General features: G+C 37.2%; 1 protein-coding gene across 1 annotated transcript; it reads left to right on the forward strand.

The window, feature by feature from the left end:
• Nucleotides 1–771: 771 nt before the first annotated feature.
• On the forward strand, nucleotides 772–21,245 carry LOC138308785 (uncharacterized). The gene is made up of 9 exons (XM_069249799.1): nucleotides 772–855; nucleotides 2,518–2,583; nucleotides 4,684–4,854; nucleotides 10,870–10,936; nucleotides 12,635–12,792; nucleotides 13,670–13,852; nucleotides 19,491–19,606; nucleotides 20,165–20,342; nucleotides 21,136–21,245. The coding sequence occupies exons 1-9, from the start codon at nucleotides 810–812 to the stop codon at nucleotides 21,243–21,245; spliced, it is 1,095 nt and encodes a 364-aa protein (XP_069105900.1). The 5' UTR covers nucleotides 772–809.
• Nucleotides 21,246–23,505: the final 2,260 nt, after the last annotated feature.

A 23,505-nucleotide genomic window follows, 5' to 3' on the forward strand; every position in this document is an offset into this window, starting at 1 on the left:
CCTTCATGTGTATCATTGTTCATCAGAGCTGTCTTCATGTGTATCATTGTTCATCAGAACGACCTTCATGTGTATCATTGTTCATCAGGGCGACCTTCATGTGTATCATTGTTCATCAGGGCGACCTTCATGTGTATCATTGTTCATCAGAGCTGTCTTCATGTGTATCATTGTTCATCAGAGCGACCTTCATGTGTATCATTGTTCATCAGGGCGACCTTCATGTGTATCATTGTTCATCAGAGCTGTCTTCATGTGTATCATTGTTCATGAACAAAACCTGTTGCTGCCTTTTATAAAATGTTGTACACATATGAATTGTTCCGAATTATTATTTGAAAATAGTACTTGACTACCAAATAGCAGTAAGCGACCTTCATTTGTATCATTTGATAAGTTGTATTCCGAGTGTTTGTCGTATCAACTTTGTGTCGATCACGTGTACACATATCCCCAAACGAGGCCGACTTACACTGTAAATACATTACCCCATTCACCGGATATCGTTCGCTTTAAAGCCCCCTGATATTCAAATATAAACGTGTAACATATTGTATACTCTGAGTTTCACATACTGCTATGTAAATCAGAATTGTAAAAAGTAAAGTCAATGTTAGTATTGGAAAAAAGGGTAAAAAAAACCGGAACAAATAACGTTATTCCTTATAACATGTATGATTGTTCGATAGAGTTGACCTTTGATTGGTTATGTGTCCCTAGTTTGGTATCAGACGAGTACAAATAAGATCAACGTCTACTTTGATTCAATGCTTCACAAAAACAAAACAGGCGCTACTCATCACTCCAGCATGCTGCTCTTTGTGTTCGTTATCTTCTGTTATATGGATAAGATATGTAAGTACCTTTTGCTTTGTTTTATTCTAATATAAAGTGGCATATATCATACCCAAAACGGTCATAAATGTTGAAAGATGCTCCACCGCCGACAGAGCATAAATGATATTCGTCATTTGAACAATGATTGGTGTTTAATCGTGTATATATATGCCTAATTAATACAAAAATAATATAAAATAAGTGATTTCGACTTTGGTGCATGTGCAATCAGTACTTCATTCCATATAGGATTTAGTGCCACGGAATTTTTTCGGGATGCAATTAATTATTTTTCATATTTTTAACTTGAAATAAAATTAGAAACTCAAACTTTTTAATGGTGGTAATGGTGTAAAGTAAGTAACTTTTGTAACTGAAGAAAAATACTAAATCGTCTGTTCCTGTTTTTGATAGTGAAAACATACCATTTGTCAGCGGTGGAGCATCTTTAAAATGTAACTGTAAATTGAGCTTGATATTCTTGTTATTAGTTTGTTCTAAATGACACACCTCCTTAAAATTTAAATAGATAAATAAATTGTTCATTTAAATAATGCATGTTGTCTTATGGCCATTTACCTAGGTACCGCGCGGTAGTTGACGATCACTATTCCGAATTTGCATATTACAGAGTTATCTGCACTTGCGGGTAGGTATTGATTGTGATGTCATGCGTTTGTGAGCGTAACGTCATACGTTTCGGAGAAAACGACGTGAATCGCGCTCACAAAATAATGACGTAACAATCGATACCTACCCGCAAGGGAGCTAACTCTGTAATATGCAAAGACGGAATACCACGCGGGAAAACAATGAAATAATCCTCCTCTGTTAACATAGATGTACAGAGGGAATTTGGTATTTCTCTGGTATTGTGATTTTATCTCAGGCGTTATATATAGATGGTTTGACGTTAGTATTGTTCAATTATAAAATGTAATGTTTTCTTCCGGGACGTAGTGCGCCTAAGAATACTTACAAAATGAAACACAAGATTTCTAATTCAGAAAATATTTTAGTACACCAGTACTGTATTATGATTAATTTATGAATAAGTTTAATTTACACAAATTATTACGATTTGTCTGCAGATTTGTCTACATCTGTTGATATGAGTTATCATGTAAGCCCACATCGCTTTTCCTATGTGAATTGATGTCATAGCGATCTTAGCTCTACAACGAAATATAATTAATAACTCTCTTAGTACTTACTTATTTTAAATTTTAGCGCAGATGCGAAAATCTTTTTTTTTTGTCAATACCAGAACTATCCTGATACAAATCCTAGCGCTGTACATACATTATCTCTTTAAAAACAGCGCGAAAACGCTAAAATAAGATTACCGCTAAAATAAAACCACCGCAAAATAATACTATTGCTAAAATACAAATAAAGCTTCCGCTTAAATAAAACTACTATGTAAAAAGATTAACATATCAATAAATTTTGAATAAAATGGAAATCTAAATTGTATTTTGCCATCAGATTTTCTTCAGCTGTGTCTATTATGTATGCCTACATTGTTTAAAAACCAGATTTCCCAACATAGATTAATACCCACGCAATCACATGCATACAATCTTATATTTGTATATAGAGCAGATAATATGGCCATTCAGGATAAACATATCAAAATATTTATTTACATATTTTTTTCTTTTTTCTTTTTGTTTATAGACTGTGGTTGTAATATGGGACCCAACAATGTAGCATCTTACATAGCCTCACTACCAAGCTCTACAGGTAGGCTATATCTATAACTTTTAAGGATTTTCTAACACATCAAACGGTCTATATAGTTGAATATTACATTCTTTCATACCTACTGGTGTTAGGCTCACTACCCAGCTCTACAGGTAGGCTATATATATATAACTTTTAAGGATTTTCTAACACATCAAACGGTCTATATAGTTGAATATTACATTACAATATGGTATTTGTAAATGGCGATCTGTATATTGCATTCTTGTCTGTAACGAACATCTTCGTTCGCTGTTAAATTATGTTATCGACTCATAACGTAACTAATGACGTCATCATTTGTAACATCGCATTTAATTGGCTGATATAGTATCGTAATAGTGCTTGGCATTTCACATGATTAGATTTGAATAGATATTTGATGATCTCATGTGTTTGAGAGCGTAGCGTCATAGAATGTACTTTCGTCAAAAAGAGCGTGAATTGCGCTCACAAAGTAATGACGTAACAATGGATACCTACCCGCAAGGGAGGTAACTCTGTAATATGCAAAGACGGAATAGCGCAAAAAACATCTCACCTGGTGTAGGTAGACTACACTCCGATATAACATGTATATTGAAGTTAATCCTCAGGATATGAGAGGCCGTCTTTGGTGTGTTGTTGTTAAAGTTATATTGCTACAAATGCAACGATATGTCAATTAAACATTTGATATTTAAACATTGACATGTAACTTGATGATTTATCTCCCAAAAAGCATATGTCGGCCTATAAGAGAGCCGAAATCAATGGATCATATATTCCTGGTTTTGAATAAAGCGCCTTCAATCACCGCCATGTTCAGTGACTTCGGGGCCGTTTTCGATTATACGGTTTGACTGGTTGGACCTAGTTGTTCGTTTATTAATTAAATACGGACCTGGTGATTTTATATTGTTTTCAGACGAGCCTTGACAAAGCCCTCACAGGCCTGTATCAAAAACTGCAGGTCCGTCCGGATTTATACTTGAAATAATGACTTTAACCAATGGTCGAACCGGTTGTTCCGAATAAACGAAAACGGCCCGGGTTTTATCGGATTCCGAATCGTATCACGTGACTAAAGTTCGACACGACCTGCACGTGGTGAATCAGGTAACTAGCGTAAGCACACATATGTTTGTTTACGTTTTCCTTCTGGCTAATATGAGCAAATCATGCTGGTATATGTCCAGACTCCATAGAAGGAGTATTTGAAACATCCACTTAACACATTGCTGTAAAATATTGTGTGTATCAAATATTGTAATGTGCGAGCATTATTTTCTTTGTAGATCCAGTCTGTTGAGGTCGACCACATGTTTTGTGTATAAAAAAATGTTGACATTTTCTCTTGGTTTCACAACTCTCGTGTTACTTCGAGATTGTCGCGACGATGATCGGAAGAGTTCGGAATAATTCGGCATCTTTCGAGCCTATTTTTCACGTGTACACGTTAAAAAGATTTTTTACTTTTATAATTAGAAATACTTCCAGTGCTGCAACTTTATAAAAATTGGTAACATTAGAGAGTTTAAAACTCAGACAGACGGAGAAAAATATGTATAACTCTTAAACAGTTTTCACTATGACAAAAAGAGCGAAAGTGATAGACCATACAACTTTAATAGCATGTCCATGTAAATGTGAATGATTTCAAACTGAATATTTTCAAAAAAAAAAAAACGTGAATATTTGATACAAGAACTGGTTTGTTTCAAAAGGTTCGTTACATCTTTCTTCTGGACATTTTAACAGGCACTTCATAATGCATTTCCCCGAAGCTATAAAGAGGCCAATCATTTCACATTCTACATACATGTATATTCAAAATGTTTTGGATAAATAAACTCCTTGGAAAAGACATATATTCTCACTGGTGAAATAGATAAAAATGAGTCTAATAGTTTTGTAACTGCCTGGTCATTACATTGAGACTTTTGATGATGATAGTGGTGATGGTGGTGGGAAAATAAATATATGTTAGTGTAATGATTTGTTTCTGTCTGGTCCTTTAACTGAGACTGATGATTGTGCGTGGACATTTTATCAAGCACCGACGCCAAAAACGTGACGAAAAAAATGCAGTAAATTATTTTCATTGATATTACGTTACAGGAGAACAAGTTATAACGGCAGACACTAGTATGGATGCTGGCTGTTGCGGCTTGCTCGACAGAATCCAATTCTACCCACGTGGCACAGGCTATGTACAATTCCAGTTTTGGAGGCCACTGGCGGCCAACGAGTATACCTTGATTACAGAGTACCGTTATTACGTGCCTATAAGTAAGTTGTATATTACAATATTATGTAACCTCAAGTAAATGACAGGCTATTTGGTTCCCCCGGTACAATTCCCTCCGGTACAAATACCCCGGTACAAATACCCCCGGTACAAATATCCCTGGTACAAATACCCCCGGTACACATACCCCCGGTACAAATATCTCTGGTACAAATACCCCCGGTACAAATACCCCGGTACAAATACTCCGGTACAAATATCCCTGGTACAAATACCCCCGGTACAAATATCCCCGGTACAAATACCTCCGGTACAAAAACCCCGGTACAAATGCCTCGGTAAAAATACGCCCGGTACAAATAACCCGACACAAATAAATCCGGTATAAATATTTTATGTAGTTTTTTTTTTTTTGTGTGGTTCGGTTGTAGTTGGTCTATATAGCTGTAGTTGGTTCTGAAATAATAGTCAAGCCATCAATAAGGTTCAGAGGTTTATTGGTAATGATGTTTCATAATTCAAAACATACAATCGAAATTAATAAATCATAATTTACATTGTAGTAGTTCGAATACAAGTTATTTTCTAAATAATAAACTGATTACAATATTGAATAAACAATTCTTTTGTTTTGGGGAAATACTCATAAAATGGGGAAAATAATTATTTTACGGTAGAGTACATAATATACGCTTTGCGTGAAAGGAGCCGACGGGAAAATTAACAATATTAAAATCTTAATTATAAGTAATTCAATAAATTGACCAACTACAGATTTTAGCAAAACAAGATAATTTCTTAATATGAAATAATCAAAGCAATAGCAATGAGCATGTAATGACATTACTTCCGAAGATGACAACATCACCGATGCTCTTAATTATAATAAAATACAGAAAGATTTATGAGTAAATATGCTAATTCTAAAGACAATAACCTAGTTATGGCTAATAATTCCATGACTACAACATGTAATAATTTCATATTTACAACAAGTATTAAAAGCAAAGAGGTCACGGCTGTTGTCTCAAAATAATCATGTCTGTTCAAGAAGATTTATTATTTAAATCCTAATGATCTATATTCCTACAATAATTAACATATGCCGATATTATTATAATTAAAATGATCATATTTACAAAGATACACCATTATAATTAACCTGTAAAGTTAACGTTACACAGTGCAATGTAAAGAGACGTAACTCAATAGGTTTAAATACAATATGGCGGTCTCCGCTTTGCGGGACCTTATCAAAGATGGTTAATTACAATTATATTATCGACTTCCATAATTAAGATAGATTTCTAACATATAAGTAACTTTGGATGATAATAAAATTAATTAACATCAATTTCAATTATTTACTTTTGAGTTTGAAATACATTTTACAATCATAATACCTGATTAATGGCATCGTGTTATTACGTACAAAAATAATAATTAAATCAATGAATAATTGACAATTTGAAGATATACAGTTAATAAGTAATCATAATAGTAAAAATAGGTTACAAACAAATGTATACAATAACATAGAATTTCTTACCTGAAATAATAGTCAAGCCATCAATAAGGTTCAGAGGTTTATTGGTAATGACCAGTTAACCCTCTCGACTTATATAGGCACTACATGGCTTCAGGTGTTAAGCATAGGTAAACCGGCTTTTTCAGCTAAACTTTTGACAGCCGACACAAATACAATGGTGACCGCCGTACGGTGCCAAAGGGTAAAAAAAACCATATTCTATGACAATAAGATAGGTTCCGCTATCACTTAAGTAATCTACACATTACGTGTGATTTCCTTTGATTAACAATTTCAAGATGACCGAAACATCCGGAAGTTAATCTCCCTTTTGAATTCATACGTGTCGGTCAGAACGATTTATTGACTTCAAATATATTGATGGCTAATTGATAAGCCGACACATTTTTCTAATATCAAATATCTAAATGAAATGTGTTACAAACACAGGTAAATATATATATACACAATATACCTTAGCTATAAAATTACACTTTTGAAAGTTCAATGTGTTTACAAATAATCTTTAGTTTCATAAGGGTAAAATATTCCTTATGATAAATACCCCCGGTACAAATACCCCGGTACCAATATCCCGGTACAAAGACCCCCTTTACAAATACCCCGGTAAAGATACCCACGGTACAAATACCCACGGTACAAATACCCTCGGTACAAATACTGTTGGGCTGATTACGAGTAAGGTTCTATAACAGAGTAGGTCATTTTTAGAAGGGCCTCCCCTACATGAGATGCCTTGCTATGTGAAATGCGTTTGTTTTGTTTGCTGCGATATGATCAGGGAGTGTCTGTTTGGTATAGTGGAAACTTGTGCACATTGAAGCATGACGCTAAAGGCACTAGCATTGTACTCAACCATAGGTATTTAGCACTCTGATAAGTCAAAGACCCACTATAGACTAATATATAGAGAAAGGTAAGGAACTCCTCCGTGACGCAAAATTGGTAATTTAGTTCATAGTGTTGTAAAAAATATCCAGACAAGATATCTCAACGGCTTTGGTCTTAATTGAAAGTTAAGATGTTACACTTCACGATGATAACAAGAAATCCTACTGAACTTGTCTACTTTTTTCACAAACAGCCTCGAAACTTGAAAAACTGACGAATTTCCGTTAGTCGGACACGATCGAGAACATTTTTGCAAACGAAAATGTCTATTCGCTACACTGAAAACACGTCAGCCTACAATAACATGCTTTGACATAAACAAACAACAGGTGAAAACAAATGTATTTACTTGTTTGACGGTTCGTTCAAATCCCCCTCTCGTGGTCCTTATGTCGTTTTTCAGCGTTAATAGTTATCCGGGTCAGGTTGACTGCCATTTTGCCACTATCTTGAAAGTTATGTATAGCCTAATCTCATTGGTCGGTTGGTTTTAGCTCAGCCAATGATATTAGGCTATACATAACTATAGGTCAGATTTCGCATGCCTCAGTTTGCGTAATTTGTGATATTTTTAAAGGTTTTTATTCGTGTCGTACGAATCATTTTTTTATAAAAAATAAAATTTGAAAATCAATGAAATTATACGTTTCAATTTATTTTGTTTTATATTGTAATCTCAAAAATTAATTATAAGCAAAATGTTTTTCATATCCCGATGAAGTTGAAACTATTGACATCATTGCTGAATTATCCTGACGTCATTGAAAAAAGAAAGTCAAGAAACGGAAATATGTCAACGACATTAACACCCGGCCAGTCTGGTATAAATTAATTTAAATTAAGAAATCGGTTTAATACCTACAAAAATCGTTATACCTATGATAATTGTCAGAGAGGGTACTGAATACCTTGCATATCGAAGTTGAGTACGCGTATTTAAGTGAATAGCCGTGCAAAGGAAGGTTTTAGTCGGCAAAAATAGTGTTAATATATTTTTTTATGAAACAGAAAAAAATGAAATTTGCCGTCAAAATCGCTCTGCATGCGAACTATAATTTATATTTTTTAGTATAAGAATCCTAAAACGTCCTCCCGGCTGGCTATGTCCGTGTTGATACGTAACCTTGCTTTCAAACAGTTAGGCGAATTCATTTTTAGAACTGCGCTAAATTTCATTGGGCTTTTAAATACTTTCAATGGTCAAAACTGGACAACGTAAGCAGAACTTGATTATCGTTTTGATATGTAAGGCCTTTTGGAAGGAAAATGAACGCAATTAACCTTTTTTTTTCTTTGCCCGACTATTCACTGCATCATCTATATAATCATGATTTGTTAGAGCAAAAGATGTGGATTATTTTATGTTTTGTATTTTTTTCACAAGAGTTTGATTCATATTTCACATTGTCTTACTACAGTTGAGTGCCTCGCTTCAAAATTTAGTTATTTGATCTTCCTTATAAACACATGTAATTGACAGCACGGTCAGCATTGCCCTACAAACATATGTAAACTGAGGCCTGCGAAATCTGACCTAAATCACCGTCACTAATTTTGTAGAGCGTAACTACAGTTACCCACATCCAGTTGGGTACAGTGACTAGGGGAAGTTCATCCCAGCTGGTCACAGCGATTTATACTGACATCGCCTGTACTAGTCGTCTCTCTTTCTGCTGAATGCCAAGCAGGGAGAGATATTAATAATGTAATTATTATAGCGTAGCTCATGCAAGTAACAGTTCACAGCCTCAACGGCCAACTCAAAGCCACAATGAGGTGGTATCAACGACGATTTTAAGCAGTATCTCAGTATAACACAGAATGTACTAAGTAGCATCGCCACGTGCGAGGTCGCCACTCCTTAAAGATGCTCCACCGCTGATAAATGGTATTTTTTTCACTATTAAAAACGGGAGCAGACGATTTAGTATTTTTCTTCAGTTACAAAAGTTACTTACTTTACACCATTACCATCATTGAAAAGTTTGAGCTTCTAATTTTACTTTAAGTTAAAAATATGAAAAAGCCAGAAGCTGGCGTGAAATTATTACAATGTAGCAGCTATTTTACCTCTATGATAACTATTAACGTATATACGAATAGTTAAATTGAGGTCACAATATCTAGGTGATAACCACGCAAAAATACTACACAAAATTAGAACAGTGGTGATTTTATATTGTCTACACTATATAATCGTACTAGGCCTATAGATTATATTTAGTTTTCTACCCATTCTGGTCTATTTAGATGTCTATTAAAAAAAAAACAAGAACAACTATTTTCTAAATCCACAACCTGTTCATCCTCGACAAAAAAAATTAACTATTTGGTGAGAAATACAACGGAAATCATGGATTAACACGCGTTTTAACGGGGCGGGAAATGAACAAATATTGAAAAAAAATCATCGTAACTTAGGTCAAAAACTTGTTGCAAGTGTAATTTTAGATGTTTTTGCTATCATTTTAAAATATTAATTTGCTTTTCAGAATATTTCTAACTTTTCATGCGATGTTGCTGATTCAAAATCCACATTTGCTCGAGAGATTTTGGTGAAGAAGTCTAATGTTGTCTTCGACATGATTCAAACATAAAAACAACTTGGTAACCGGATATTCTGTATTTGCATATTTTAAAGAGTTATCTGCACTTGCGTGTAGGCAGTGATTATGACGTCATTTGTTTGCGAACGTAACGTCATAATTTTCGGAGAAATCGACGTGACTTGAGCTCACAAAAATGACGTCACAATGGATATACCTACCCGCACGGAAGCTAATTCTGTAATATGCAAAGACGGAATATATATAGGCTATTCTGATAAATTTCCGGCATGGCCAATCTTCACTAGAAAGTCTTTCAAATATATGCAAAAAGTTGGTTTGATTAGTTTAACGTCCTATTAACAGCCAGGGTTATTTAAGGACGTATGCACAAAGTAATGTTAGGCATACAGTCGGTCATATCACATATATTTATACGTCATCAATATTCTGCAGCGTTAGGTGAATGAAAATGTCGTGTTTTTTCATATGGCACAAAAATGTTAGTCAGAGTATTATTTTGCATGCTCAAGCATGCACGAGCGCTACGCCACTGTAATTAATTGCATCCCGAAAAAAATTCTGTACTACTATATCCTATATGAAATGAACTACTGAATGCGCATGTACCAAAGGCAAAATAGATTATTTTGTGGTAATTAGACTATTATATACACGATTAAACACCAATTATTGTTCAAATGATGAATATCATTTATGCTCTGTCGGCGGTGGAGTATCTTTAACTGTTAGTTTACACCTATATACAGGACGTCTCTGTATACTGTGTTTCTTATAACATTTTTATAACATTCTCATAGCATTACAATTATGTTGTTTTTTCTTTGTTTTCATACGTAATCAGACTTTCTGATAGGCCAGTCATTTTTAGTCCAAAAATTTAATTATGAGTATTGATGTCACTATTTTGCAAAGCTTTTGTGAGAATCCAGGACGCCGTTCCCACAGTTTGCAAACAAAATTTCTTTTATAACCCCACGAAGTTAAAAAATGGTAACATCAAGTAATACAAATCTGAGTTTACAACTATATGTGCTGGTTTTTTCCAGGGGATACCACTTGGACGATATATTTTCCAGCCGATGTATATTTACAGACAGGAGACTTCATTGGATGGTAGGTTTAAGGCTCTATATAGATAGAGTTCTTTTATCAGTTATTTTCTATATCTATAAAATCATACCGTTCTTCTTTTTGTATTCGATTGTGATTGTAGTTAGCATTAAAACTGACACACGGTTCGCTTCATATTTTTTTTTAATTTTTTTTTTTTTTTTTTTCAAGTTCGAATGGTTTTTCACACGAATTTCCATTTAGATATGAGTGTCAATATGTTTGGGTTCAGACAAAAAAATACATTTTTAAACGCAAAATATGCTCCTGACTCAGTAAGGTACTAATTAATTTACTTACTTTAACAAGAAAGCAAAATAGACTTGTGACCATATGGTTTAGTGTGACCAATGACTGTGCCGCTTTTAAAATGGTTTAGTAAGACCAGTGACTGTGCCGCATTTAAAATGGTTTAGTATGACCAACGACTGTGTCGCTTTTAAAATGGTTTAGTAAGACCAGTGACTGTGCCGCTTTTAAAATGGTTTAGTAAGACCAGTGACTGTGTCACTTTTAAAATGGTTTAGTGTGACCAATGATTGTGCCGCTTTTAAAATGGTTTAGTGTGACCAATGACTGTGTCACTTTTAAAATGGTTTAGTAAGACCAATGACTGTCACTTTTAAAATTGTTTAGTGTGACCAATGACTGTCACTTTTAAAATTGTTTAGTGTGACCAATGACTGTGTCACTTTTAAAATGGTTTAGTGTGACCAATGACTGTGTCACTTTAAAATTTAAATGTTTAGTGTGACCAATGACTGTGTCACTTTTAAATGTTTAGGTGACAATGCTGTGTCCTTTTAAAATGTTGTGACCAATGACTGTGTCACTTTTAAAATGGTTTAGTGTGACCAACGACTGTGTCACTTTTAAAATGGTTTAGTGTGACCAATGACTGTGTCACTTTAAATGTTTAGTGACTGACTGTCACTTTTAAAATGGTTTAGTGTGACCAATGACTGTGTCACTTTTAAAATGGTTTAGTGTGACCAATGACTGTGTCACTTTTAAAATGGTTTAGTGTGACCAATGACTGTGTCACTTTTAAAATGGTTTAGTGTGACCAATGACTGTGTCACTTTAAAATGTTTTGTACCAATGATGTGTCATTTAAAATGGTTTGTGCAATGACCTAAATGGTTAACATGATGTGTCACTTTTAAAATGGTTTAGTGTGACCAATGACTGTGTCACTTTTAAAATGTTTAGTGTGACCAATGACTGTGTCACTTTTAAAATGGTTTAGTGTGACCAATGACTGTGTCACTTTTAAAATGGTTTAGTGTGACCAATGACTGTGCCGCTTTTAAAATGGTTTAGTATGACCAATGACTGTGTCGCTTTTAAAATGGTTTAGTGTGACCAATGACTGTGCCGCTTTTAAAATTTCTCGCGCAAACGTTCTTACGTCATGATACTCGACGTTCAATTCTTTTAGCTGATGCAAAAATAACCAGGAAACTTCTAACCATTAGAATTGTATGTAACATATAAAATTGAGTTATTTTTGTTCAACACGTCTACCTTGATCTTTGCTCACTGTCTAGTATAGCCTCCCCTCCTGATTAAAGAAATTTAGCTGTATGAAGATAGGGGAATAAACTGGAGCGTCATCATCATTCCGTGGAGATTACTTGACATTCCGGGGAGATAACTTAACATTCCAGGGATATAACTTTAAACCGTTCTCGCCAACAGGTACACGGAAAGTACTGGAGTCATAGCTTACGGCTCCGGATCGTACGATCGGAACATAGTGGTGTCAATCGGTGATGTGGCGGAAGGCTACAACTTTTCGCTGTCGACTCCGTATATCAACAACAGGATATACGCCATTAAGTATTATATAAGTAACGGTAGGTATCTAGTTCACCAATACGAATCACTATGAATTTTTTTATACATTTGCATATCACAGAGTTATCTATCCTTGCGTGTAGATATCATTTGTTACGTCATGTTTTTTTCTGAGCGTATCGTCACATTTTCAGGGATATTCTACGGTGTAATCTGCACCCACAAAATGATGACGTTACAATCGATACACGTGATTTCTGCAAGGGCAGATCACTGTGTATTATGAAAACAAACGGGATTGCTTTAGTTGTAAAGACATATATGAAATATTGCGGCTCTGATCTAAGACTTCAAACGAAAGGACCTTGTAGCAGGTTTATACATACAATGCATTGGGAAGGGTATGGCAGTAAATGCATTTACTTAGATAGGACAAAAATCATTTATATTACTTAACGGATTTATCTTATCAAACGCTTTGAATTGGTTCGGGTATTTAAATGAACACAAACTTATGCATCAATGTTATTTACGACAACTTACATCAGTTCCTTTCAGCAGAACATCATTTCCTTTTACAACATCAATCTTTTTTCGACAAAATTCACTCCTTTTATTTTAAACGAAAACTTTACCCGTTAGAAATGGTATGACCGTAAATGCATTTTCGCCGTGACATTATTCAATTGAAGCAATAAGACAAATGTGTAATGAAGTATGGTGAAAGTATGTTGAATGATATTTCTCCTGTGCGAGGATATCAACGTTAATTTCTAAAAAAATATAAAAAGAAAATGATAAACTATGTTTTTACTTAAAAAATGTTTTTAAGACAACATTTATTCTTTTTACGACAAAATTGATTCATTTTACGACAAACATTGATTCTGTATACGACAACATTGATTCTTTTTACGACAACACTGAATCTGACAGGAAACAAAGCCGACTTCACTAACCTGCCGGCGTCCATAGATGCCTATGACGACACCCCGGTCGGGTCGTTGTTGTACACAATCTCGTACACCGATTTGGACGTCGAAGATGTGTCCACTCTGGTACTGACCCTTCGGAGCATCACTCCATCCACGGCTAATGTCGCTGTGGATATAGCGACCGGTGAGATATTTTACCTTCGTCATACCGCTTGTCATTGTGATCTTACCTTCTCTTACCTTAAGTAGGATATACTCCTTTATGTTGTAAAATGTTTATGAACGAAAAACTTTTTTCCTCGTTAAGGTTAAATGAAGCGGGAGTTCATACCATTGCAAAATTTAAAAAGTTTATATGTCCTTGTGCTCGGGTTAATATGTCCTTGTGCTCGGGTTTATATGTCCGTGTGCTCGGGTTTATATGTCCTTGTGCTCGGGTTTATATGTCCTTGTGCTCGGGTTTATATGTCCGTGTGCTCGGGTTTATATGTCCTTGTGCTCGGGTTTATATGTCCTTGTGCTCGGGTTTATATGTCTGTGTACTCGGGTTTATATGTCCGTGTGCTCGGGTTGATATGTCCGTGTGCTCGGGTTTATATGTCCTTGTGCTCGGGTTTATATGTCTGTGTGCTCGGGTTTATATTTCCGTGTGCTCGGGTTTATATGTCTGTGTATTCGGGTTTATATGTCCTTGTGCTCGGGTTTATATGTCCGTGTGCTCGGGTTAATATGTCCTTGTGCTCGGGTTTATATGTCCGTGTGCTCGGGTTAATATGTCCGTGTGCTCGGGTTGATATGTCCGTGTGCTCGGGTTAATATGTCCTTGTGCTCGGGTTAATATGTCCTTGTGCTCGGGTTTATATGTCTGTGTGCTCGGGTTGATATGTCCTTGTGCTCGGGTTGATATGTCCTTGTACTCGGGTTGATATGTCCGTGTGCTCGGGTTTATATGTCTTTGTGCTCGGGTTTATATGTCTGTGTGCTCGGGTTTATATGTCCGTGTGCTCGGGTTTATATGTCTGTGTGCTCGGGTTTATATGTCTGTGTGCTCGGGTTGATATGTCCTTGTGCTCGGATTGATATGTCCTTGTGTTCGGGTTAATATGTCCTTGTGCTCGGGTTTATATGTCCGTGTGCTCGGGTTTATATGTCTGTGTGCTCGGGTTTATATGTCCTTGTGCTCGGGTTTATATGTCCTTGTGCTCGGGTTTATATGTCCTTGTGCCGGGTTATATGTCGTGTGCTCGGGTTAATATGTCCGTGTGCTCGGGTTAATATGTCCGTGTGCTCGGGTTTATATGTCCGTGTGCTCGGGTTTATATGTCCTTGTGCTCGGGTTTATATGTCCTTGTGCTCGGGTTTATATGTCCTTGTGCTCGGGTTTATATGTCCGTGTGCTCGGGTTTATATGTCTGTGTGCTCGGGTTTATATGTCCTGTGTGCTCGGGTTTATATGTCCTTGTGCTCGGGTTTATATGTCCTTGTGCTGGGTTATATGTCTTGTGCTCGGGTTTATATGTCCTTGTGCTCGGGTTTATATGTCTGTGTGCTCGGGTTTATATGTCTTGTGCTCGGGTTTATATGTCCTTGTGCTCGGGTTTATATGTCCTTGTGCTCGGGTTATATATGTCTGTGTGCTCGGGTTTATATGTCCGTGTGCTCGGGTTTATATGTCCTTGTGCTCGGGTTAATATGTCCTTGTGCTCGGGTTTATATGTCTTTGTGCTCGGGTTTATATGTCCTGTGTGCTCGGGTTTATATGTCCTGTGTGCTCGGGTTTATATGTCCTTGTGCTCGGGTTTATATGTCCTGTGCTCGGGTTTATATGTCTGTGTGCTCGGGTTTATATGTCCTTGTGCTCGGGTTTATATGTCCTTGTGCTCGGGTTTATATGTCCTTGTGCTCGGGTTTATATGTCCTGTGTGTGCTCGGGTTTATATGTCCTTGTGCTCGGGTTTATATGTCCTTGTGCTCGGGTTTATATGTCCGTGTGCTCGGGTTTATATGTCCTTGTGCTCGGGTTTATATGTGTGCTCGGGTTATATGTCTTGTGCTCGGGTTTATATGTCCTTGTGCTCGGGTTTATATGTCCTGTGCTCGGGTTTATATGTCCTTGTGCTCGGGTTTATATGTCCGTGTGCTCGGGTTTATATGTCCTGTGTGGGTCGGGTTTATATGTCCTTGTGCTCGGGTTTATATGTCCGTGTGCTCGGGTTTATATGTCCTTGTGCTCGGGTTTATATGTCCTGTGTGCTCGGGTTTATATGTCCTTGTGCTCGGGTTTATATGTCCTTGTGCTCGGGTTTATATGTCCTTGTGCTCGGGTTTATATGTCCTTGTGCTCGGGTTGATATGTCCTTGTGCTCGGGTTTATATGTCCTTGTGCTCGGGTTTATATGTCTGTGTGCTCGGGTTTATATATGTCCTGTGTGCTCGGGTTTATATGTCCTTGTGCTCGGGTTTATATGTCCTTGTGCTCGGGTTTATATGTCCTTGTGCTCGGGTTTATATGTCCGTGTGCTCGGGTTTATATGTCCTTGTGCTCGGGTTTATATGTCCTGTGTGCTCGGGTTTATATGTCCTGTGTGCTCGGGTTTATATGTCCTTGTGCTCGGGTTTATATGTCCTTGTGCTCGGGTTTATATGTCTGTGTGCTCGGGTTTATATGTCCGTGTGCTCGGGTTTATATGTCCTTGTGCTCGGGTTTATATGTCCTTGTGCTCGGGTTTATATGTCCTTGTGCTCGGGTTTATATGTCCTTGCTCGGGTTATATGTCCTTGTGCTCGGGTTTATATGTCCTTGTGCTCGGGTTTATATGTCCTTGTGCTCGGGTTTATATGTCCTTGTGCTCGGGTTTATATGTCCTTGTGCTCGGGTTTATATGTCCTTGTGCTCGGGTTTATATGTCCTGTGTGCTCGGGTTTATATGTCCTTGTGCTCGGGTTTATATGTCCTTGTGCTCGGGTTTATATGTCCTTGTGCTCGGGTTTATATGTCCTTGTGCTCGGGTTTATATGTCCTTGTGCTCGGGTTTATATGTCCTTGTGCTCGGGTTTATATGTCCTTGTGCTCGGGTTTATATGTCCTTGTGTTTATATGTGCCTTGTGCTCGGGTTTATATGTCCTTGTGCTCGGGTTAATATGTCCGTGTGCTCGGGTTTATATGTCCTTGTGCTCGGGTTTATATGTCCGTGTACTCGGGTTTATATGTCTGTGTGGTCGGGTTTATATGTCCTTGTGTCGGTTATATGTCCGTGTGCTCGGGTTTATATGTCCTGTGTGCTCGGGTTTATATTCTTGTTGGTTTATATGTCCTTGTGCTCGGGTTTATATGTCTGTGTGCTCGGGTTTATATGTCCTTGTGCTCGGGTTTATATGTCCCTTGTGCTCGGGTTTATATGTCCTTGTGCTCGGGTTTATATGTCTGTGTGCTCGGGTTTATATGTCCTTGTGCTCGGGTTTATATGTCCTTGTGCTCGGGTTTATATGTCCTTGTGCTCGGGTTTATATGTCCTTGTGCTCGGGTTTATATGTCCTTGTGCTCGGGTTAATATGTCCGTGTGCTCGGGTTTATATGTCCGTGTGCTCGGGTTTATATGTCCTTGTGCTCGGGTTAATATGTCCTTGTGCTCGGGTTTATATGTCTGTGTGTCGGGTTTATATGTCTTGTGGTCGGGTTTATATGTCCCTCGGTTTCGGGTTCTTCTTGTGTCGGGTTTATATGTCCTTGTTCGGGTTTATATGTCCTTGTGCTCGGGTTTATATGTCCTTGTGCTCGGGTTTATATGTCCTTGTGCTCGGGTTTATATGTCCTTGTGCTCGTGTGTTTATATGTCCTTGTGCTCGGGTTTATATGTCCTTGTGCTCGGGTTAATATGTCCGTGTGCTCGGGTTTATATGTCCGTGTGCTCGGGTTTATATGTCTGTGTGCTCGGGTTTATATGTCCGTGTGCTCGGGTTTATATGTCTGTGTGCTCGGGTTTATATGTCCTTGTGCTCGGGTTTATATGTCCTTGTGCTCGGGTTAATAACTCTGTGTGCTCGGGTTTGAACTATTGTCAATCAAAGTTACATACAAAAAATGAATCTGACATACAATATGGGCTTTGTGGCAATTTTGCAGCTTTGACCCTATGCACAATATTGTTCGTAACTGTTCACCGATATTCATGTCAATTTTCAGAATGGATCAAACATTTGTATAAAACAATTTTTTTTAACATAATTAGTGAAGTTTGTATTTACTCATAATATCAATATATATAAGCACTATCCATAACTGGTGAATAAAAACATCCACCGCTTTTCGTCGATTTTACTAAAATGTTCTAGTATTAACGTTTTGATTTTTATATATCATGTTACATGTAACAAAGTTATATTCTTTCTGAAACAGACATAAAATGTGCGAAGGTGTATATGTGTGCTTACTAGCCTATACCTTTTTGTTCCATTGGAATATTTATTATACTCTAAAATTTCGATAATGAGTCTGAATCGAAAATAGGCTGGTCCTGAAAGTATGCCTTCGATTTCTTACAGTCACATGAAAAATTTAAATCTTGAAAATATGACGGTTTTGAAAAAAGGTTCCATTTGAAAGTAAGCCTTCGATTCCTTCTAAGGAAATTATCTGAATCATAATACAACTTTTTCTGATGGTGGTCAATATAAAATTCTCGTAACGTTCTGTAGTGGTTTGATATTTTATTGCTGTATAAATAAATGCATATTTGTATTAACTATCTAATTTGTTCGTATATTTTTTTTTTTTTTTTTTTTTTTTTTTTTTTGTGTTTTAATTTGAATGTTTCGAAAGAAAGCCCCGGTCAAGTAATAGGCCTATTATACTATACAGGATAAATGTATTTCTATACACATGTTTGCATGATAGAATATTTCTGAAGAGATTTAACATCCTTTTCATTCTTTATATACCATGGCCCAGTTTAACGAACATTCCTTAACTTTAAGGAATACTTGAACATATAACTCTCTAAAAACACCTAGTCGGCTGGGGTTCGATCCCTGGCACGGACGTGAAAAGATTAGGGGTCACCTGCCCGATCACGTGGGTTTTATCCGGGCACTCCTCCCACACTAAGGCCCCTCGCATGTGGGGCAGTTGCCAGGTACTGACCGCTGACCGCTGACCGGTGGTTTTTCTCCGGGTACTCCGGCTTTCCTCCACCAACAAACATGGCACGTCCTTACATGACCCTAGCTGTTAATAGGACGTAAAACTAAACAAACCAAAACCACACTAAGGCCCCTCGCGCGCTTACATCCGGGCTATCGAGAGTGATTTACATAAGTTATATAACTTGTTTCGTAATCGATGTAGAAAAGAAATAAAGTGTATGTTTATATTTAAAACTCTCCATAGAAAGCATTACAGATTTTAAGGGATGCTCCTTAACTCAAGTTTTTTCCTTAACTTCCGTAATGCTTTCCTATAGAGAAATTTAAATTAAGGAATCCCTTAAAGTGAAGAAATGTTCATGACACTGGGCCCATCTGTAATAGGTTAGACTTATTTTGTCCCTGTACTGATGTGTAAACAAATGTATTATGTTTGACCCTATCCCTGTTTATTTGACCTATTGCTGAAAATCAACTAATTGTCGCGTTTTCATACCTAACTACTTTTTTGTGGTGATCTAATTTTGCGATTAAGAATCATAAGGATATATTGTACATCTGCCTGACACCTTTTTAACTTCGCAAAATAATAGGACGCCAAAATTAGTCGATTTACAGTATTTTCATGTAGCTTTGGGAGATGTTTTTTTCTGAATTTCTGATCTGCTATTCTATTTAGGTAAGGTCACCACGACTGGCCCTCTAACATTCGGTACCATCTATGTGGATATGAGAGTCCATGACCGCTGTAACTTAGGCAACGAACGGATTTTAACGATCAACGTCATCAACTATGTAAGTCTCAACCAACTCCTTACGTAGAGAGTTCATTCCATAAACTTCAGATATGTGTTTTACAATTAGGTATCCCAGTGCCGTGCAATTGTTCCTTGGAGTCTTCTATATAGTGTAAACCTATTTATTCTCGCATGTGATTATCGATGCAAGATACCGCGAAATTAAGTCTGTTTACTTTATGTGTTTATGTGTAATGAAATTGAATGTCATATTGTTCTTATTAGTAGGCACAGATAGATACTCTCAAACATCTGAACATATCTAAAAGTATATGTGGATATAATTGTGTGAAATATCAAATAATGTTGTAGGATTGATAACATGATACGGGTATTTATTGAATATCAAATCAATTGATGTCATTAATTAGTTTAGTTAACAAAGGTACAATCTAAATGATTATTATAAGACAAAAAGTAACTGCATATCAAAAAGGCAACCAAAACTAAACATAGGCAAGTATTCAAAATTATACGAAAGTGAAATTATAACCAAACGGTTAATCTTTTCCTGTATATGTTACAAACTTCAGTAAGATATCCTTTGTCTATTTAGTCGCCTGTCATTGGTAACTTACCAGCATCTTGTGACCTCTCCGAGATCGTCACCATAGAAACATTCCTGTACGAAGTGACTGTGTCGGATGCTTCCGGTGATGCAGTGACATGCGCAATTAATAACACGTCTCCTGCCGGAGCTCCATTTCTTCTAAAATTTATATCCGGAACGACTTGTAAGTTAAATTTGATCATTTTTTTCATATAGCTAGTTGAGGAATATCTAATATTTTTGTTTGGTTTTGGTGTGTCATTTTTATGAACAAATAAGAAATGTGCCTGGTCTGCTTTGTTGAAAATACAGTTAAATATTGTTAAATTGAACTAACTAAAAAATATGTATGTTTTATTTCATTCATTTATTTTTGTTAAAATTTTGTCTCGATTGATTGATTTTTTCTTCTTCTTAATTTAACTACACCTACCTATTTCTTATCTACCAGAGTTACTATAGTACAGACGGATTGACACGAAGGGAACTAACTCTGATAGAAAGGTCAAAATGTTTCAATTTACATGAATGCCTATATACTATAAGTTTTACCACGGAACAGTGAATTTTAGTGTATTTCAGCCTATGTGTTATAAAGCCAATCGTCCACTAGTCTGGACTATAATACGACCTCTCTCTATACTTTTGTCGTGTATTTCAGCCTATGAGATTTACAGCCAATCGTCCCCTAGTCTGGACTATAGTACGACCTCTCTCTATACTTTTGTCGTGTATTTCAGCCTATGTGATATACAGCCAATCGTCCCTAAGTAGGGACTATAGTACCACCTCTCTCTATACTTTTGTCGTGTATTTCAGCCTATGTGATATACAGCCAATCGTCCCCTAGTCTGGACTATAGTACGACCTTTCTCTATACTTTTGTCGTGTATTTCAGCCTATGTGATATACAGCCAATCGTCCCCTAGTCTGGACTATAGTACCACCTCTCTCTATACTTTTGTCGTGTATTTCAGCCTATGGGATATACAGCCAATCGTCCCCTAGTCTGGACTATAGTACGACCTCTCTCTATACTTTTGTCGTGTATTTCAGCCTATGTGATATACAGCCAATCGTCCCCTAGTCTGGACTATAGTACGACCTCTCTCTATACTTTTGTCGTGTATTTCAGCCTATGTGATATACAGCCAATCGTCCCCTAGTCTGGACTATAGTACCACCTCTCTCTATACTTTTGTCGTGTATTTCAGCCTATGTGATATACAGCCAATCGTCCCCTAGTCTGGACTATAGTACCACCTCTCTCTATACTTTTGTCGTGTATTTCAGCCTATGTGATATACAGCCAATCGTCCCCTAGTCTGGACTATAGTACGACCTCTCTCTATACTTTTGTCGTGTATTTCAGCCTATGTGATATACAGCCAATCGTCCCCTAGTCTGGACTATAGTACGACCTCTCTCTATACTTTTGTCGTGTATTTCAGCCTATGTGATATACAGCCAATCGTCCCCTAGTCTGGACTATAGTACGACCTCTCTCTATACTTTTGTCGTGTATTTCAGCCTATGAGATATACAGTCAATCGTCCACTAGTCTGGCCTAAAGTATATTTCAGCCTATGGGATATACATCCAATCGTCCCCTATTCTCAGGACTATAGTACGACCTTTCTCTATACTTTTGTCGTGTATTTCAGCCTATGTGATATACAGCCAATCGTCCCCTAGTCTGGACTATAGTACGGCCTCTCTCTATACTTTTGTCGTGTATTTCAGCCTATGTGATATACAGCCAATCGTCCCCTAGTCTGGACTATAGTACCACCTCTCTCTATACTTTTGTCGTGTATTTCAGCCTATGTGATATACAGCCAATCGTCCCCTAGTCTGGACTATAGTACGACCTTTCTCTATACTTTTGTCGTGTATTTCAGCCTATGGGATATACAGCCAATCGTCCCCTAGTCTGGACTATAGTACCACCTTTCTCTATACTTTTGTCGTGTATTTCAGCCTATGGGATATACAGCCAATCGTCCCCTAGTCTGGACTATTGTAGGACCTCTCTCTATACTTTTTTGTCGTGTATTTCAGCCTATGGAATATACAGTCAATCGTCCCCTAGTCTGGACTATAGTACGACCTTTCTCTATACTTTTGTCGTGTATTTCAGCCTATGTGATATACAGCCAATCGTCCCCTAGTCTGGACTATAGTACCACCTCTCTCTATACTTTTGTCGTGTATTTCAGCCTATGGAATATACAGTCAATCGTCCCCTAGTCTGGACTATAGTACCACCTCTCTCTATACTTTTGTCGTGTATTTCAGCCTATGGAATATACAGTCAATCGTCCCCTAGTCTGGACTATAGTACGACCTTTCTCTATACTTTTGTCGTGTATTTCAGCCTATGTGATATACAGCCAATCGTCCCCTAGTCTGGACTATAGTACCACCTCTCTCTATACTTTTGTCGTGTATTTCAGCCTATGTGATATACACCAATCGTCCCCTAGTCTGGACTATAGTACCACCTCTCTCTATACTTTTGTCGTGTATTTCAGCCTATGTGATATACAGCCAATCGTCCCCTAGTCATGGACTATAGTACCACCTCTCTCTATACTTTTGTCGTGTATTTCAGCCTATGTGATATACAGCCAATCGTCCCCTAGTCTGGACTATAGTACGACCTTTCTCTATACTTTTGTCGTGTATTTCAGCCTATGTGATATACAGCCAATCGTCCCCTAGTCTGGACTATAGTACGACCTTTCTCTCTATACTTTTGTCGTGTATTTCAGCCTATGTGATATACAGCCAATCGTCCCCTAGTCTGGACTATAGTACGACCTCTCTCTATACTTTTGTCGTGTATTTCAGCCTATGTGATATACAGCCAATCGTCCCCTAGTCTGGACTATAGTACGATCCTCTCTCTATACTTTTGTCGTGTATTTCAGCCTATGGGATATACAGCCAATCGTCCCCTAGTCTGGACTATAGTACGACCTCTCTCTATACTTTTGTCGTGTATTTCAGCCTATGTGATATACAGCCAATCGTCCCCTAGTCTAGGGACTATAGTACCACCTCTCTCTATACTTTTGTCGTGTATTTCAGCCTATGTGATATACATCCAATCGTCCCCTAGTCTGGACTATAGTACGGCCTCTCTCTATACTTTTGTCGTGTATTTCAGCCTATGTGATATACAGCCAATCGTCCCCTAGTCTGGACTATAGTACGACCTTTCTCTATACTTTTGTCGTGTATTTCAGCCTATGAGATTATACAGCCAATCGTCCCCTAGTCTGGACTATAGTACCACCTCTCTCTATACTTTTTGTCGTGTATTTCAGCCTATGGTGATATAC

This window comes from Argopecten irradians, chromosome 15, assembly GCF_041381155.1.
Source record: "Argopecten irradians isolate NY chromosome 15, Ai_NY, whole genome shotgun sequence".
Classification (NCBI taxonomy): Eukaryota; Metazoa; Mollusca; class Bivalvia; order Pectinida; family Pectinidae; genus Argopecten; species Argopecten irradians.

Coding starts and splice junctions, on each gene's coding strand:
- LOC138308785 (XM_069249799.1), top strand. CDS start 810: ATGCTGCTCTTTGTGTTCGTTATCTTCTGTTATATGGATAAGATAT. Junction 10,937..12,634: donor ACAGGAGACTTCATTGGATG/GTAGGTTTAAGG, acceptor TCTCGCCAACAG/GTACACGGAAAGTACTGGAG. Junction 13,853..19,490: donor CGCTGTGGATATAGCGACCG/GTGAGATATTTT, acceptor TATTCTATTTAG/GTAAGGTCACCACGACTGGC.